The sequence below is a fragment of the Nansenia antarctica genome, assembly GCF_963989245.1.
Source record: "Nansenia antarctica genome assembly, chromosome: 2".
NCBI lineage: Eukaryota > Metazoa > Chordata > Actinopteri > Argentiniformes > Microstomatidae > Nansenia > Nansenia antarctica.
In genome coordinates, this window is record NC_137675.1 from 27,632,555 (window position 1) to 27,651,628 (window position 19,074).

A 19,074-nucleotide genomic window follows, 5' to 3' on the forward strand; every position below is an offset into this window, starting at 1 on the left:
ATTTTGTGGCTGCACAAAGAGACCTTTTTGACAGTTTTGAAAGCGCAGCTCTGAGTATACCGGGTGTCAGCCAGACTTACAGACATGATAGCCATCGCAGAAAGAGACGCAAGACTTTTGCTGACGAGAATGGAGAGCAGGATATTGAGCTTGATGGAAGACGCAAGTTTCAGATAGAGACCTTCAATGTTGCCATCGACACGCTTATTCAGAGCCTCGGACACCGTCTGGAGGCCTACGGACACCTGTGCAGTTTGTTCAATGTGCTTTTCTATGTCAAATCCAATGAGTCCAATGCCTCACTCATTGAGAAGGCAAAAGTTCTGGCATCTGCATACCCATCTGACCTAGATGGCAGTTTAGCCGATGAACTAATTCAGCTCAGATCTTTTATTAAGGCTGAAGAGGATAAAAGCCCACAAGGACTACTCCGCGTAATTATCGATCGTGGCCTGCAATCTATGTTTCCAAATGTTTATGTTGCGCTGCGGCTATTTTTTACTCTGCCTGTAACCAATTGCGAAGGGGAGCGGTCATTCTCTGTGCTGTCCAGGATTAAAAACGAACTGTGGACTAAAATGACGCAACACCGTCTCAAGGCTCTTTCTCTCATGGCAATTGAGAGCGAACTGACCAAATCACTGGACTTTGATGATATCATGGATGATTTTGCACGAAGCAGAGCCAGGAAAAAATGTATTGCATAAGGTAAGACTATTTTATGATTAATTTAGTCTTATAAAGCCATCCTGTGGTTGCTATATATGACACCATAGTGTTGCCAATTGTTTTTGTTTGAAAGCGGTGTATTTTGTTACTGTACATGTACTGTTGTTGGCTTCAATTGAGTGTGGCATGCCTGTGTTGTAAATCCTGTGTCGTTGAAATACAGGTGAATTTTTTCTAGTTATTGTGCTGTTGGCTTTGAGTGTTCCTCCGCTGTAAAACCTGTTGAGATGCAGGTGAACGTAGGCTGTCTTATATGCTGTTGGCATTGTGTTTACTTGCGCTCTAAAAAAAAAAAAAAAAAAAAAAAAAAATGTTTGCGCTGGGGAGGGGGGGGGGGGGGGCTTTCTACACGTCCAGGCCCAGGGGCCCATTTTTTCATGATCCGTCTATGATTTCACCCCTAGTCATTTGGGGCATCCCCCTTCCTAATTAAGGGTTAGGGTTAGGGTAACCCTGTGTGTGTGTGTGTGTGTGTGTGTGTGTGTGTGTGTGTGTGTGTGTGTGTGTGTGTGTGTGTGTGTGCGTGTCAACTAACACCTGCGTCTACTATCGTTTTGGCCCCCCTTCCTAAACACCTGCGTGTTCTGAGCAAATGGCGAGGGTTAATAAAACCACAACGCGGGGGGTAAATAAACCCCCCCTTCTGTAAAAGAGCCCATGTTTTATGACCCCCCCCCCTCATAAAAAAGAACAAAGGAAATCGAGATCAAAGAAAAGTGCCCCATACTCACTACTAGTATAAGGTTTCACAGTGAGAATAACTGTATTATGGTTGTGATGTCACATCAGTGGCGTAGCGGACGGGCCCGCAAGCGACGCACCGCGGGGGGCCCCCAGCCATTAGGGGGCCCCACTAACATTGGATACAAACTTTATTTTTTATTTTTAGTTTTATATAAAACAAAGAAAATAAGTGGCCCTTCATTGTGTCAACCTTAATTTTTATATATAGGCCTATATTTAAAAAAATATATACATAGTTAGCCGTATCCAATAGCAACATGACTTTGACGTCACACGCTCAATTGGCAGCGAGACACAAGGAAAATGAGCAAGCGAAAATACCTCAGCGGTGCGCAAAAACGGGAACTTTCCTATAAAAAGGAACAAAAATCAGCGAAACTTCGAAAATGTTTCTCTTTTCTTTTACCCAATGCAGCTTCTGAGACTAACGCGGGTAGGGATGCGATTAGCACTGGGTCAGGGACAAACGTCGTTGATGCACCTGTTGCTAGCAGCACCACTGTGGAGGCCAGTGTTACTGCAGCTGGCATGGCGCCGGCTACGCCGGCCGCGTCCTAGCGATTCCCACCCGAGTTGGGGTAGACCACGCCAACTTCTGGAATATGTAGGGGTGGTTTTTTTCTTCTTTTTTCTCAAACACAAACACAATCACTGACACACAAGAATAGGCGCGCGTTCCAGGGCCCACAGGGCAGTGAGAGCCGCGCCCGGTCGCTTGCGGCCGTGCCCGCGGCGGCACACTCAGCTCCGCCGAGTTGCATACAGAGATGGGTAACCTATATCTAATCGTGCACCCCGTGTTACGTCACAAGCTAAAATCCAATGGGGTTGCGGAACGACCTGCGGGGCGGAAGAACAAGATACAGAGAACACCCCTACATATTCCAGAAGTTGGCGTGGTCTACCCCAACTCGGGGCGTGGTCTACCCCAACTCGGGTGGGAATCGTTAGGACGCGACCCGGCCGACGACAACGAGGACCCGCCACCTGACCAGTCTACTAGCTGCACTCCCACTGATCAACCAGGCGAGGAGTCTGAGGATGCTATTATTAATCTAGAGAAGGCAACAACAACCACATGGCACATTCATGAACACTCCCACTCAAATAGAAGGTACATAATGTCACAGAAACTCAGAGCTTGATAGTTCACTTCACCATATCACACAGGTACGTTTGCTACCATGTAACATGTCTATTGATACTAATGATTGTTGTATTAAGTTGTCAATGTTAACTACTGCTTCTATGGCATGCAGTCCACACATACACTAAGTACACAATTAATAGAAACCTTTTATCTTTTATGAGGAGCTCAATTGTGTAGTGTTGTGTTGTATTGACAGGTTTCACACTTAGTTCACCACAGTCTACTGGCACAGAAATATGGGGCACATGTTGATGACATCAGGGATCCTACTGCTAATGCTTTTACCTGCCATCTCAGCAGATAGCTCAGGTGAGGTTGGATGGCAAGCATGCACTACATAGGTTGATCTTTGTTAAAGGGACAATCTGGGATTTTTTTCTGCTGTTAAATAGTCATTTAAATTCATCATGCTGGAAGAACATTACTTATACTACAACTATATTACAATTTACTTTGTTTTAAATTCATAGAGCGCAAGCCTAGGAATTCAGGGTGTAGTTGCAAGGTAGTGTAAAAGTATTGCAAGAATGTGGCTTGTTCTCAAGGCGGTGCTGATTGCTTTTTGGTGGCAGACCAAATGTTGACCTTATTTGAGAAACACTGATCTGCTGCTGCTTATTTTCCGTTGTTTTGATTCAAGAATAATTGACGTTAGTTGTTGGCTCCACAGGTATTGTTGTTACCAGTTGTGAGGCTTGTCACCTCCATGCCACCTGTCTTGCCTCTCCTCTGGACAATGAGGTAGAAAGTGTACCTTCCTCACCCCCATCGGTCACCTGCACCTGTAAAGATGGTTTCTCTGGCGATGGTCTGTCATGCTACAACCGGTCAGCCTGCGAACGCGGTTCCTGCTGTCGCCAAGGTTACCGCTGGTCCTCTGCGGAGGGCTGCGTGGATGTTGACGAGTGTTCCCTCCCGGATCAGCCCTGTGCCCCCCCTCAGGTCTGCAAAAACATGCCTGGATCCTTCAACTGCCTGGTACCCCAGGAGGGCTCTCTCTCTGCCTCTCGTTCTGTACGGTTCGGCTGTGTGAACAACACTCAGTGTCCTGCTGGCCAAGACTGCCTCAGTGTCAGCGGCACCCTGCGTTGCGTCGACCCCTGCCAACACTACACCGCGCTGAATGACACCTGGCGCGCCACCGACTTTAGAACAAGCTATCATAAATGCGACCGTCCCGGTAATTGGCAGGGCTGGTATCGCCTCTTCATCGGCAATGCCAGCGTGCAAATGCCAGAAAGATGCATTGACCCTTATATGTGCGGCACGCTCGCTCCTCTGTGGTTGACAACACCTCATCCAGTGCCTTCGGATGGGATAGTGAGTCGGCAAGTTTGCGGTAGCTGGACTAGTGGATGCTGTCAGTTGGAATCTAATCCTATCCATGTCAAAGCCTGCCCAGGAAACCCCTTTGTCTACAAGTTTGTAAGCACGACGGGCTGTTCTTTGGCGTACTGTGCAGGTAAGGCGTATGTCTCAATGTTTTATTACACTGTTAAGCAAAAATAATTATGTTAATTAATGCAATTCTCTCCTTTAATGCCTTGCTTGTGCTCCATTAGATGTCAACACAGCTGTGTGTGGCACATGCAGAGATGGTGAGACCTGTGTGAGCGAGGATAAGCTCAATTGGAGGTGTGAAAAGCATGGTGAGAACTCTAAAAACACCTTTGTTTGAAGTTGATAATTTACCCAGAATAATAATAGAAATGCCTATTTCTTTTAATGATTATCAATTAATATTTTGGGATTATTAGCTGGTGCCCAGGTCAGACTGGTCGATGGCAATAACAACTGCTCTGGGAGAGTAGAAGTCTTTCACAATGGCCAGTGGGGCACAGTGTGTGATGATGGCTGGGACATGAATGATGCCCAGGTGGTGTGTAGACAGCTGGGGTGTGGTACTGCCCAGTCTGCGCCTGGCTTTGCCCACTTTGGTCAGGGCAGCGGGCAGATCTGGATGGATGATGTTGGCTGTTCAGGCAACGAGACGTCCCACGCAGAGTGCAGACACAGTGGGTTTGGGACCCACAACTGTGGTCATAATGAAGATGCTGGGGCCTCATTCATAAAAAAGTACTTGAACGTCATCTTTGACTTTCACGTAAGCACATTTTTCTAAACGGACGTGAGCATTATTTATAAAACGGGCTGAGATGGTTTAAAGTTGCGTACGTGCTTCCTTCTATAAATACCAAACATACTTGGAATTGAACGCAGGTGAATGAGGTTTGTATTAACGCCCTGTGATAGCGGCTCAATTATAGCGGCTCAATTAAGTCAAGTGCTATAAATAGGCTTGATTGAGGTGTTGAGCAGAACCTTTGACGAGCAAGATGGCAGAAAGAACCAAAAAGAAAAATTATAGTGAGGAAGAGATTGATTGTCTATTATCAGAGATCGATGCCCGATATCAGACGCTGTTCGGCAGCCTCAATAGTGGCATCACTACAAAATCGAAAGCTGTTGCCTGGCAGTGTGACACTGCCAGTGTGAATGAAGTTGGAGAAGGGGGGAGAACACTGGCGGAGTTGCGGAAAAAGTGAGCTGACATGAAGCTTAAGGCCATGAAACGCATCGCGGACCACAAAGCGAGCGTGCTGGCAACAGAAGGAGGACCAGGCGCACCGGAGCTGTCTACAAGGGACCAGCTCATCGCCTCCATCCTGGGGCCATGTGCAACTGGTGGCATTTCATCACAAGGCGACACAGCAGAGCTTTTGGTGGATGAAGGTGAGTTTCCTGTGTGCTTATTTAAAGAAGGTCATAAAACTCAAAATGTTGATATGGACCCATATGGTCGTAAATAACCTTATAACAGGGCTTAATACCGAACTTCTTTAATCCAATTAAAATGTATCCAATTAAATAATGACATCTCATGTGGTTGTTTCAACAATGTACATTTTTATTTACAGCATCGCAGGAGACTGATGAGCCTGCATTGAAGGTATCGCGTGTCACCAAGGAGCCACAGCAGAGGGAAAGGCGAACGGCCTCGGCAGCATCCCCCACACCTCCAGAGGAAAGGCCCTCCACCTCAGGCAGCCGTCCCACCCCCAATGCCTTCAATGACGAGGTCCTCTAGACACAGCGAGACCTCTGCAATGCAGCTAATGCGATTGTAGAAGAGTTGAAAAAAATCCGTAGAGTTCTCACTCATCTGAATAATGCAATCATTGAAAGCATGCAGTCCGAATAAATTTGTTTGTATGTGTGCCTCAACTACATTGTGTTAATGAGCTGTTATTGACGTGCTACCTTAAATGCGGTGTATTAGCTGGCGCCTTATCCTTATCGCATTGGTCAGGGCTGCTGCTCCATCAGGTGGCGGATTAGGGGGCTCTTGTGGATCCATTCTCACGTCCAGTGGGTTCAGCACCAGTCCATGGTTTAGCGCAATGTTGTGGAGCACACCGCACGCCACAATTATGCCCGACACCTTTTAGGGGGAAAATGTTTAGTTAAAACAATTTAATAGGCTACTGATAAGACTGCAGGAGCTTCCATACACAATATGCAGCATCTGAAGGAGGGATGAAGAATATACCTTGTTGGGTGTATAGAGGAGGGTCCCTCCGGAGCTGTCAAGGCAACGCCATCTCCCCTTCAACATGCCTATAGTGCGCTCCACAACGCACCTTGCCCGGCCATGCGCTAAATTATACCGGATTTCCTCCGGTATCTGGGGGTTTGCGAAGGGAGTGAGCAGCCATGTTTTCAATGGATAACCCCTGTCACCTGAGAAGACCATATTCAATTATTACAGTATAAGCATTTGCCTGGATAGTTATCATGATCAAACGTTACAAATGCAACTTACCGAGAAGCCACCCCTCTCTGCCCTCTCCCGCTTCCAGACGAACGCCTACCCTACTCTGGCGTACTATAAAAGAGTCATGGGTAGAACCCGGCCAATTAGCACAGAAATTCAGCAGTGCCATACGGGCATCGCAGATGAGCTGTACGTTGATCGAATGAAAATTCTTTCGATTAACGAAAACATGCTCATCCACTGACGGTGCCCGTATGGCAACGTGCGTGCAGTCTATTGCGCCTATAACGCCAGGGAACCCAAAGGAGTCGGCAAACCCGTCTTTTACACGCGCCTGCTCAAGGGGTGTGAATGGGAATTGAATGGGAATTCTCAGAATTCCCCCGATCACATCAGGCAGGATGCGGCTGAAGGAGGGCTGGGATATACCCGACCGGTCAGCCAGCTCCCTTTGAAATGCCCCCGTGGCGAGGAACCCCAGGGTGGAGAGCACCTGTACAGGGACAGGTATGGGCCTGTTGCGGCGTGTCCTCCTCTCCAAGCCTGGGGATAGTTGGTCGCACAAATCAATGAGAATGGCTCTCGGGAACCGGTAGCGGCTCGTTAGCCATTCATCGTCGTGGGCAAAAAAGTCCGCCCGGTCCCTAAACACTCTCTCCCTATGAAACGCATGGTTTGCCAAGTCCTCCAATAAAACAAGCACAGCCATGGTTGAGTGTCAATTGTTTGCTTACTGTAGTAGAGTATATATAGGATAGTCTTTAATGTGCAACACCTGAGGAATCACAATTAATTTATCACGCCTCAATTTAGAGTGATTACACCATACAATAGCCTAATGATGGCATATAAAGGAAGACTGAAATACAATTATAAACATCAGTTGCCTTTAAATATTGAATTTAACTCATTTTCTCGGCTGGTAACAACATCGTTAATTTTATGACGAGCCACTTAAACTTCGCATGAATTACATGTAGGCAACGTTTTTCCAGTGCGGCTCACATGCAGGCCCGTCACTATGGGCGGGCCTCAGGGGGCCGGGCCCGCCCACAGACGTGCTGGTGCCCCCCCAACTGGCGGCCAGATATACAATTAAAAATAAAGAAATATATTTATATTTTAAAAATTATTCATATTTTATGTTAAATGAAGACATTAAAATTGAGAAACAATAGTGTGTTTTTCATTTTGTTGGACGGGATTCTAGTGACAACCAATCATTTGAAAGTTGAAAGTTGAAAGTTGCACGCTACGCTACGCAGTACGCACGCTGCTGCTCCCGATATTTCAGTTGTGTGAGGCAGGCGTGCACTGAGCAGCTGAGTGAAATCTGCGCTTGGATAAAGCTTTTTAAATAAAGATCATGGATATAAGAAAGTGGATTACCGCCGGTAAATCCTCGAAAGGTGCAGGCGCAGCTGCTGCACCCAACCCCGATGGACATAACCAGCATTAGCGACTGTGGGCAGCCTGACACTAGCACCCAGACGGCTACCACTAGCGAGGTGAGTTTAGCTACTAGCCCAACAAATGTTAGGGCTAGGGCTACTACTAGCCTTGCTAGCCCCCGACGACTACTGTTCATCTTGGTTCAGTGGTGGAGCCATCGGATGACCTTGGAATGGACCAGCCTAAACAGGTTATTTTGACCAAATATCCAGTCCGGATATTTGGTGCAAAAAACCGATCATGATTCGCCTCTAGCTGGTATAGGAACAGGGACTGGCTTGAATATTCGATGAAAAAGGACGCTGCGTTTTGCTACGCATGTAGAACATTCAAATCATCCGATGCAACCTTCTCCATTAGGGGATTTAATGACTGGAAACATGCCGTGGAAACAAACAAGGGCTTAAATAAGCATGCCCTTTCAAAGGAGCATTTAGCCTGTGAAGCAATGTGGAGGGATTCTGTAAAACGTAAAGAGACGGGAAGGGAGATTTCCACTCTCCTAAACTCCGAACAGCTGGCACCAGGGCTGGACTGGGACAAAAATTAGGCCCTGGCATTTTTGGCCCAGACAGGCCCACCCCAATCGGTCGGACCACACCCACCAGCACAAAAATACTTGCCTTATATACTCGTCTTATATACTGTGCTGTACAGTCATATGACAAACTGTAGTATTCCCCCAAACCACTACAAAGACGACTACATACAGTAAGCAATGGTACCAGTGCAAGTAGACCAGTGTACTCAGTGATCAGATTCCAGAGCGAATTTACGAACGCAGCCTTGTTGTTCTAGATTTTCTTTTCCATTATCAACCTATCATTGCGCTTTAGAGTAAAACAAAGCACGCAACTGTCGCGTCTATCTTTTCATGGCAACTCTACATTGTGATTTACAAGGGATATTAACTAATATTAAGTAATATTATTACTTGGTTACATTTTGCAATTGATCCGCGGTACACATGCGTGCCGAACCGTGGGGGGCGATCCGTTACACCCCTACACAGCTACCTATATTTTCCTTACCGGGTCAACGGTTACAGGCTGACTCTGCCCCGCTTCTTCTGTATCCTCTCTATCCTCTGTATCTGTACCCTGCTCCCGCCTGCTAGCCTCCTCTTCAACCTGTTGCTGTTGCTGCTGTGGTAAACTTGAGGGTGCAGCAAACATGTCCCTAATGTTTACACATTTGGCAGCATCTGCCTCGAGTTTCTTCTTGTTTTTCCCAGCCTCCCTTCCGTTTTAGTGTGCTTTTGCGCTCCATCTCTCTCAGTATCTATCTAGTAACTATCCAGGCTAACTACATTTATTTTGCCGGCCGGCTCGGCCCAAAACTACCGCGAAACTGAGACGGAGGTCTGGTGCTGCGTGCGTGCGTGACCCCTGACCCCCCCCCCCCTTCTCTCTGTTGATTGGGCCAGCCCAGTGTCTGTATAGAAAATTTACCAATGGGCCGTTGTAATAATTATAATAATTGTCCGTTGTCCCTGATTTATGGGCCGTTCAATGGTAGCTTTCGATTTATGGGCCGTTCGATGGTAACTTTCGGCCGGGCCGGCTGGTAAAAAAAAAATATGCATTTTTTTTTTTTTTTTTTGCCGGTCGGCTCGGCCCAAAACTACCGCGGCCCACCGGGCAAATGCCCGGTATGCCAGATGGCCAGTCCAGCCCTGGCTGGCACGCAACATATATTACATGTCAGCTATCATTGATATGCTCGAGTTTTTAGTGGTCAATCAGTTGCCCCTACGTGGAGATAATTGTGGTTTTGCCGGTGTGCTAGACGATGACCATGGTTCCGTTGGGCTGTTCTTGTCGCTGTTCGAGTACACCATACGTAAAGATGCAGAACTGGCAAAGATCACACAAGCAATTCCACACAATGCACGCTACACCAGCCCAGTAATCCAAAACGAGATTATAGAAATGATGAGCAAACTTGTGACAGAGGAGATAGTGAGACAAGTAGGGGACAGCTGGTACACAATAAAAGTGGATGGGACACGGGATCCTACAGGCCAGGAAAACATATCGATAGTTGTGCGCTATGTTGATGATGAGAGCTACGGGGTCAGTGAGCGCCTATTGGTAATGTCCACGTCAGAGAAGGGGGATGCAGAGACACTAACAGGTGTCATCATTGATGAGCTCAAGAAAGCTGGACTGAGCCCTGACAAAATCCTGAGTCAGGTTTACGATGGCGCGTCACTAATGTCAGGGAGACACGGCGGTGTGCAGAAACTGCTACAGAACAAACTGGGTCGTGACATACCATATATTCATTGTTTTAATCACCAACTTCACTTAGTTGTGATTCATGCCATGTCCTGTGAAGAGGCTGTCCAGGAATTTTTCAGCGTATGCGATATGCTATATAAGTTCATCAGGAGGCCAACCGTCAACATTCAATACAAGGGCGAGACCTTGAAACGCCTCTTGGACCAGAGATGGACTGGCCATTTGGCAACAGTCAATGTGGTGCTGAAAAGTTTCCAGGATATATCCACGGTGTTGACCGAGGTGGAGAACGCGCGGGGCCATGCTGAGGCGCGTGTCGAGGCTACTGGGCTTCTTCGTGCCATATCACAACGCAGCTTTCTTTTTACTGCACACGTTGTTCAGAAAGTTTTGTTACTTTTCGAGCCACCAAACAGACTGCTACAAAGCGAGAACATGGACCTGTTCACTGCGGTTACTCTTGTGAACAGTGCATCTGAATGCGTAAAATCACTGCGCACAGAGGATGAGTTTACTGCGCTCTGGGACCTCTGCTCTCCTCCAGCCTCAGCCACTGACGAGGCTGGTCCCAGCTGTCCAACTAAGAGAAGACGCACAATTAACAAGAGCTTTGGTGCATTTGTAGTTGAAGGAACGGTTGGACAGTCACAGAGGGACACTGACGAAAAGACAGAGTTCCTGAGAGTGTTTTACAGTGTTATTGATGCTGTGCAAGAGATGGATGCGCGTTTTGGAGAGCGCAGCTGCGAGCTCATTGGTGCGCTGGCTGCTTTAAACCCAGAGGCCGAGGATTTCATGGATCCATCGAAGGTCACTCCTCTCCTAAGATTAGCTCGAACTGAAGTGGTTGAATCTGAATATGCTGTGGCTCGTGGGTTCCTGGTAAAGAAGATGGAGGACACCTCGTTTCCCCCCAAAGATGGAAATTGGACACTAGCCAATATTCTCAGTACGTTCCACTCAGCACTCAGGCCATGCCAACTGTCCTCCAAGCTTATACATTCGCCCTAACTTTGGGAGCGTCTACCGCGACTTGTGAAAACTCTTTTTCAACCCTTAAAAATGTTTTCTCTGAGCATCGGCGCAGCATGTTGCACAAGCGCAAGGCTCAACTGATTCAGCTTGCCTTCGAAAAGGACCTCACCCACAAGTTCAAGGATGAGTGGAAGGACTTACTGATGAGGAGATTCAGCACTGAAAAACGCCGCCTCCTTCTTTTCTGAGCCGGGAGGAGAGTGCGAATTCAGGGTAAGTTAATATTGTGTGTGTGTGTGTGTGTGTGTGTGTGTGTGTGTGTGTGTGTGTGTGTGTGTGTGTGAGCACCCGCCGTGGTGATGCTTTGCTAGTTGTATTCTCGACAGCTTTTTCAACTGGAGAGATGAGCTGTTTGCACGGTTATGCTATATTTAATATATTTAATGTGCTTTGTGTATCACGTGTTCAATGATGAGGATCTGGCTGATCATTGCTGTAGATGGGTGGTTTTAATGTGATGATCACACGATCGGTCGGTCATACTGTAAGTAACTTGCATTCAAATAAGTTTAGCTTAGGCCTACTCGGGTCGACAAGGCCTTGTAATAAACCAGCTTCGCCTGTGTTTATTGTTGTGTTATTTGCTGCATTCTGATAATTTTAGGTCTAGTCTTCATAGGTAGGCTACGTGTCCAATTTAGCCTCTGCAACCTACTATGCATGTCAGTGTTGCATGACGAATACCATAGCATATCGGATTATATAAAATAGTTAATAATAATTGTGCCCCCCCCATGCAGTTCATTGGCCCACCCTAAGACTGGGCCCTGGTGACGGGTCTGCTCACATGCCTGTAATAACTCCGCATAACCAGTAGGTAATGTACGTAAGCAAGTTGAATACTCGACGTCGAGCCCCTGGGGCCTCATTCATAAAAAAGTACTTGAACGTCATCTTTGACTTTCACGTAAGCACATTTTTCTAAACCGTCGTAAGCATTATTTATAAAACGAGCTGAGATGATTTAAAGTTGCGTACGTGCTTCCTTCTATAAATACCAAACATACTTGGAAATGAACGCAGGTGAATGAGGTTTGTATTAACGCCCTGTGATAGCGGCTCAAATAGCGGCTGAATGAAGCCAAGTGCTATAATATCATATAATACAGACAGTATTGGCTTCATTCAGCCGCTATTTGAGCCGCTATCACAGGGCGTTAATACTATATTATAGGGTAGGCGTGCGTCTGGAAGCGGGAGAGGGCAGTAATACCACGTTCATTGATACAATGACATAAGGGATGGAAAGGGGGGATGGCAGTTTTAGACGGGGGATGATTTGGACTGTTTTTATTTCAGGGGGGGTGCCATTCCCCCTCATCCCGACTCAACTCGAAATCCAGTATAATTTAGCGGGTGGCCGGGCAAGGTCCGTTCTGGAGCGCGTATATAGGCATGTTGAAGAGAGATAGACAGCTCCGGAGGGATATAGACTGAAATACAATCATAAACATTAATTCCCTTTCAATCTTGAATTAAACTCATTTTCTCGGCTGATAACAACATCGTTACTTTTATTACGAGCCACTTGCATGAATTACAGTAGGCAACGTTTTTCCAGTGCGGCTCACATGCCTGTAATAACTCCGCATAACCAGTAGGTAAAGTACGTTTCCACGTTCAAATCGACTCACGTTGAAATTTTATAAATCACTACGTTGACGTGGTTTTCTACGTACGACACGGGTAAGATCAACATTTGATCTAAGCACGTTTTATGAATGAGGCCCCTGGTGTTTTGTAGTTTTTTGGGGGGGGTGTAGGCCTACCGGTGTAACTCATTTTGTGCCAAAAAATTCATATTCATTTTGATGCTTCATTTTGTAGGCAATCAAAGTATTGTTGCTAGGTAAATACCAAATAAAACACTTGGCACTCTAGGTGGTGAGTGTTCCAGATTTATTTGTCAGTTAGTGAATTAAAACAAACTGCCTTCAAAGGTTGCTTTGATAACTTATTTACATGATCTTAAATTTATAATCATCTTTCTTTCTTCTTTTTTTTCTCTTTTTCATCCCCCCAGATAAACGGTACCCACATGATTTACTCCAACAGTTTATTTGTTTACCCCTTCCCTTCAAGAAATGTCTCCTTCTCTGAGCCAGTTAGCTTCCCTTTCTCCTGTGTGTTTCCACTCGATGCCAAGACCAGCCTGAACGTGGCCATCCGACCTTCGCTACCGTGAGTTAACTCACTGTCGCTTAATCATTAAATCAGTGCCTTTTTTATTATGCATTGTGATAGAAATGCATAAGACTATTGGAGTTTAAAGACCATAATTACATGTATGAGTGGATATGACTAGAGTGTTTTCTTTGCTTGACCCCTGGCAGGAAGGGAGAGGTCATTGGTATTGGCGCCAGGGTTAGAACCTCCATGTCTCTGTACCGCAACGCAGACTACACACATCCTTACCTAGCGGGCCCAGTCACCCTGCCAGTGGGCAGCACCCTGCATGTGGGCGTGTCTGCAGAGGACGTTTGAGCAGTTTGTGGTGGTTCTGGAGGACTGCTACGCCACTCACTCCCCCAACTCTGATGACCTCATGCGGCACTTCTTGATTCAGAACAGGTCAGTGGCGTGGGTAATGTTACAGAATGGAATCCACAGAAAGGTTTATAGGTAATGAGATCAAGTAGAAAGGGTTTCTAATAAACCACCTTTGTTAAGAGTCACTTTAAAAGGAAAACATCTACATTTTGTCTCTGAAATAAATCTACAAATGTGTTTTACTGTATGAAGCAAATGCTGTAGTTAACAAGACTATTTTCCTTTAATCAATATAACCAGCTAGCTTGCTAGACACTTGAGTGTCACTCATCGCTATAGGCTATTATAATGTAGCATTATAATATTAGCAGAACAATTTTCTTTATTATTCACAATAGGGGGAATTGGTTTTACAGCAAATGATAACACAACATACATCCCAATACAATATTTACAATACAAGTGTCTTAGGAGACAAAGGATATTGGTTTGCTTAAATCGTCATACAGTATCTCCATTGCTCCACTTTAAGAAATCATCTTAAATAAATCATCTGTTTTCATGTTTTAAATCTTGCTAGAAGATGTTTTCTGTTTGCCCCAACTTGTTAGCTAGAGGGTGCTCTATCTACTATACTATCTGGCCAACCCATGTTTCCACCCTAGTGGTAATTCTTTCCAAACTGTATCACACGTGTAACCCCAAACCCCTCCCCAAGTCAAATAGGCCTGGGTTACAGTCTGGAAACAGTAGAAACACACCATTAAAGTGTTAATACAATTTTTTAAAATCCAGAATAATTTTATGAGAAAGGAATTTTGACTTGGAATGAAAATGACAGTTTTTCAGACAGAATGAGATCCAGGTATATTTGAATCTCTCACTTTTTTCTCCATGCATCCCCTCCTAGGTGTCCTAGTGACGGTAGCCAGGTGAGGGTGGATGAGAGTGGTTCATCCCTCCAGGCACATTTCTCTGCTCTGCTGTTCCTGTTCCAGGGGAACTACCAGGACGTCTTCCTGCACTGCAGCCTGAGCCTGTGTGACCAGAGGAGCTCCTCCTGCTCTCCAGTGAGTCCTGCACTCCACCTCCTCAGTCTCTCTGACTCTCTCTGGTCTCTCTGACTCTCTCTGGTCTCTCTGACTCTCTCTGGTCTCTCTGACTCACTCTGGTCTCTCTGACTCACTCTGGTCTCTCTGACTCTCTCTGGTCTCTCTGACTCTCTCTGGTCTCTCTGACTCTCTCTGACTCTCTCTGGTCTCTCTGACTCTCTCTGGTCTCTCTGGTCTCTCTGGTCTCTCTGGTCTCTCTGACTCACTCTGCTCTCTCCAAATCTGGCCTCTCCCTCTGGTCTCTGACACTCTCTGGTCTCTGGTCTCTGGTCTCTGGTCTCTGACACCCTCTGGTCTCTCCTCAGAGCTGTCCTAGAAGACTATCCCGTTCCATCTCCACCTCTGTCCCTCAAGAGTCACTTACCATTGGACCAATCTCTTGTGAGTATAATTTGTATCCGTGTTGCACACACACACACACACACACACACACACACACACACACACACACACACACACACACACACACACACCTGACAGGTGACATCCCGTTTGTTCTGTTTGTCTTCTAGGGATCAATGGACCAGTGTGACCAGACCCATAGAACATCAGACATCACCAGACCAGACTGGGCTTGGATCAGTTATGTATTTCTGACTGATACACAAGAACAGAGATGCCACTATGTCATTCTACTTGTTTAAAATGTATTTGGTCTGTACACTAGCACATTGTTGCAACTTTGGATTAAGATATTGATGATGATGATGATGATGATGGTGAGGGGTAGTGGTGGGCATTAGATAGTGAGTTGGACTGGTGATCAGGAAGTCATGAGTTCAAATCCCATCTGGGAACACCACCACTAGTGTGTCCTTGAGTAAGGCACTTAAAAGCCCTTAAATTACTCCAGGACTGTCTCTGTAATTTCTAATTGTAAGTCGCTTTGGATAAAAGCATCTGTTAAAATCTAAATGTAAATAATGAGGATGAACATGACGAGGAGAGATAATAAATACTGATTTTGATATATACAGTATCAGACTCTATTGTGGTGATTCTATCCTCTTGGGGGTATTCCAGAACGCAGGTTAACCTCAGTCAGAACCAGAATCTACTCTGAATGTTCTGTTCCAAGGAAAAGCTGGATCAGAAACTACGGCAACTAATCCTTTAGAGATAATTTGATTATTTGCAGGTTAAGACAACTCTATCCTGAATGCTATGCTAAATATACATGCTATGCTAAATATACATGCTATGCTAAATATACATGCTGTGATTCAGCCAGGTGTGATTCAGCCAGGTGTGATTTAGCGACATCACTGGATTCAGAATCCGCCTCTCTGGAACTGCATTACCCTGACTTCCAGCTTTGGGTTAGCTGAAGCCCAACATTTTCTAATCTCTTTTACTGGAAAATTTGATGTTTTCGTAGAAGGAGTCTCCCTGAGGGCAGGTATCACTGGGAGAGTACCTCACATTCTAGGAGAGAGAGAGAGAGACACACACACACACACACACACACACACTAAATAAAATATTATAGGTAAATATTATCTGCGCCTTCAGCAGCACATGATGATCTTGAGTGTCTTTTTTCCATTTATGATTTTTAAATTTCCTTCACAAACATGTGTCTTAAATATGGGAAAGACTTACCTCCAACGTGTCATAATCAGGAGACGTGGTCTTCCTGTTCAGAGTTGTGTACGTGTCATCAGGGTGCGCCACATGTGGCAGTTGACTATCAGCTCCAACGTTTGTGTCCCCTGTGTTTCTCCTGGGGAGACTGACAGAGTGAGTTCTGTTGTCTCAGATCGACAGGCTCATGTAAAGATGATTTACATGGTACCCAATGGTTCTTATTATAATACTACTACTACTACTACTAATAATAATAATAATAATAATAATAATCATCATCATCATCATCATCATCATTATCATTATTATAACATGCCATTTAGCAGACACTTTTGTCCAAAGCCACTTATTTATTTGATTCCAGTTGGAATCGAACCTTCAACTTAGGGCCCTCTTTGTTGTCGTTTGAATAACAAGCACCTCTGATGTACTTTTGAAGTTCTACATTGTTTTTACAAATGACTCATATCAATGCTATTTGGTAGAGATGATAACTGCAAAATCATACTAGTTGTTGTGTCCATCTAAAGACCTGACTGGAATGTATGTAATGTAAAGTATACATTACTGTAGCTGCCATCAGTTAATTCATAATTTGATTAAATAACAATTTAAGTTAAAAGATATAACCTCATTATATAGCCTAATTAAGGAAATGTACATAGGACCTATTTTTGTGTCAATAGGGCGGAATTTATTGTGTTGCGGTGAGGTCAGGTCTTGTTTTTGTGGTTGCGCTTTTATTTGAATATACTCACGAGACATCTTGATATAACCAGAGGACGCACCAGCAGTGTCTATTTAAGTCTATTCAAATATATAATAATCGTTCTAAGAAGCCTAATGTTTAATTCAATGGTACAGTGAAAGAAGACTTGCCCAAGAAGTTCGTTTCTACTCCCCTTTACTTTAGTTAACGCGGCCAATGAGGTATGCAAGTGTATCTGTAGCCTCCGTTATTATTTGTATGCTAATAATAGTGTTAAGGCTAGCAACGTATAGCCAACGTATTTTCAACGTAGCTATAAAAAATGTTAGCGTTTGTTGTGTATCGTATTGTTCTCTATGAGAATGTTTTATGTTCATTTGTATTTCTATTATTGTCTAGTTCTCACGGCATAAAAGGATGCAAGAAGTAAATGCCCGTATGCAAAGGACACCTTGTGCTCGTAATTCTTAACCGGGGGGAGCTACAATAGGCTAGGTGCACGATCTCCCTACTTCCTGAAAGGCAACTGGTATGAACATATCCTGTCTCACTCTATTGGTTTAATTGATTAATCAGCTGTGCACTGTGTGTTCCAACCGGGGGGAGCTACAATTACAGTAATGAACTCACCTCTTCGTGTACATTATACGTTACTATGGTAACAGTTGGTTGACGTTCTGACTTACCTCTTCAGTGTGCAGATGAGGATGACAAGTAGAGCTCCAGCAGCCAGGACAGCCCCCACCACCACAACAGGCACCCAGGGAAACACTGACTTACCTAGGAGGAGAGGACAACAAGGTTATACACACTATAGTCTACACACGTTAGTCTACATGTTTAGATGTTTGTCTGATTGGTCCATTCATGTATGGACCAACTAGACCAACTATACTGAAGACAGATAAATTAACGGCAGACTTATTAAACATGTTCTATTTGATTGATTGATTGATTGATTGATTGAGAATGTTTATTTTGGTCCCTTATACAATTCATAACACAGATATAAAAAATGTACACAGTCACAATGCATAACACCAGGACCAAAAAGGTGTAGGCTGAAGCCATGGCTTATTGCGCCTACCCTTGTTACATGTATGTTTTTTTTGTTTTTGTTTTTTCCCATGAGTGCATAATCAAAACATTTAACTTTTATAAACAAAATGTCACTAACGCATCTTAACAGAAAACTCAAAAGTACCAAACAAAAAACTATATTAATGCGCCTACCCTTTTTACATTAGTGGTATTTGTACCTGTTATTTTCCACAGAATACAACTAAACAAAAGACTCAAAACTAAGATCAGCTCTTAAGGCAAATTGGAGAAACGTTTATTATGTCTGTTTCTTTCCCAGTCAGTAAAAATGTGTACACATTCACCACAAGAGCCAGTGCCTACCAAGGTCGCCGACAGAAAGCCGAATCCTTAAAAAATAAAAACATTGCTCCATGAAAGTCTACTACATGTGCTGCTGTATACTGTATTACCTTGTACACTGACAGGTATCGGCTCCGATTCAAGTCGTCCATATCTATTCTCAACTCTGCACAAGTACTGTCCGCTGTCCTTAGATGTAACACTAGTGATGATGTAACTCTGCCCTGATCCAATTGGAGAGAGCTGTTCCGGATTGTCGTTTTTCTTGTACCAGGTGTATTTGTCCGCTGGTGGGCTGGCGTCACTACTGCAGGTGAGAGACACTGAACTGCCCTCCTCTATTTCACCAGAGGGTTTGACTGACACTGAAGTGTGTTGGGGGCCATCTGGTGGAGAGAATGAGATGCACAGTGGTTGATATTATGTACCGGTACAGTCGAGGTCTTCAACGGTCTCTACCCGGATCCGGTATTGCTTGATTGCCACGGGTATGATACTACAGCTGATATCCCCGAGCGGATTGGACTGGACCCGATAAACATCTCTGATCACTGAGAGTGTGGCATCACATCAACATCAACAGTCTGTCAGGTCTGTAAAGGTCTATAAAGGCCAATGCACACGGCCCCGATTTTGTCGCACCGCCGAATTCGAGACAATGCACA

At 44.9% G+C, this 19,074-nt stretch overlaps 1 protein-coding gene across 1 annotated transcript; it reads left to right on the top strand.

Annotated features, from left to right (window-relative positions):
- Positions 1–3,577: 3,577 nt before the first annotated feature.
- Positions 3,578–15,262, top strand: LOC308150052 (uromodulin-like; the record flags this gene model as incomplete). The annotated part of the gene is made up of 9 exons (XM_080522921.1): positions 3,578–4,085; positions 4,186–4,272; positions 4,381–4,699; positions 13,211–13,309; positions 13,462–13,492; positions 13,602–13,699; positions 14,529–14,688; positions 15,036–15,111; positions 15,243–15,262. The coding sequence occupies 9 exons, from the start codon at positions 3,578–3,580 to the stop codon at positions 15,260–15,262; spliced, it is 1,398 nt and encodes a 465-aa protein (XP_080379047.1).
- Between the last annotated feature and the right edge of the window lie 3,812 nt (positions 15,263–19,074).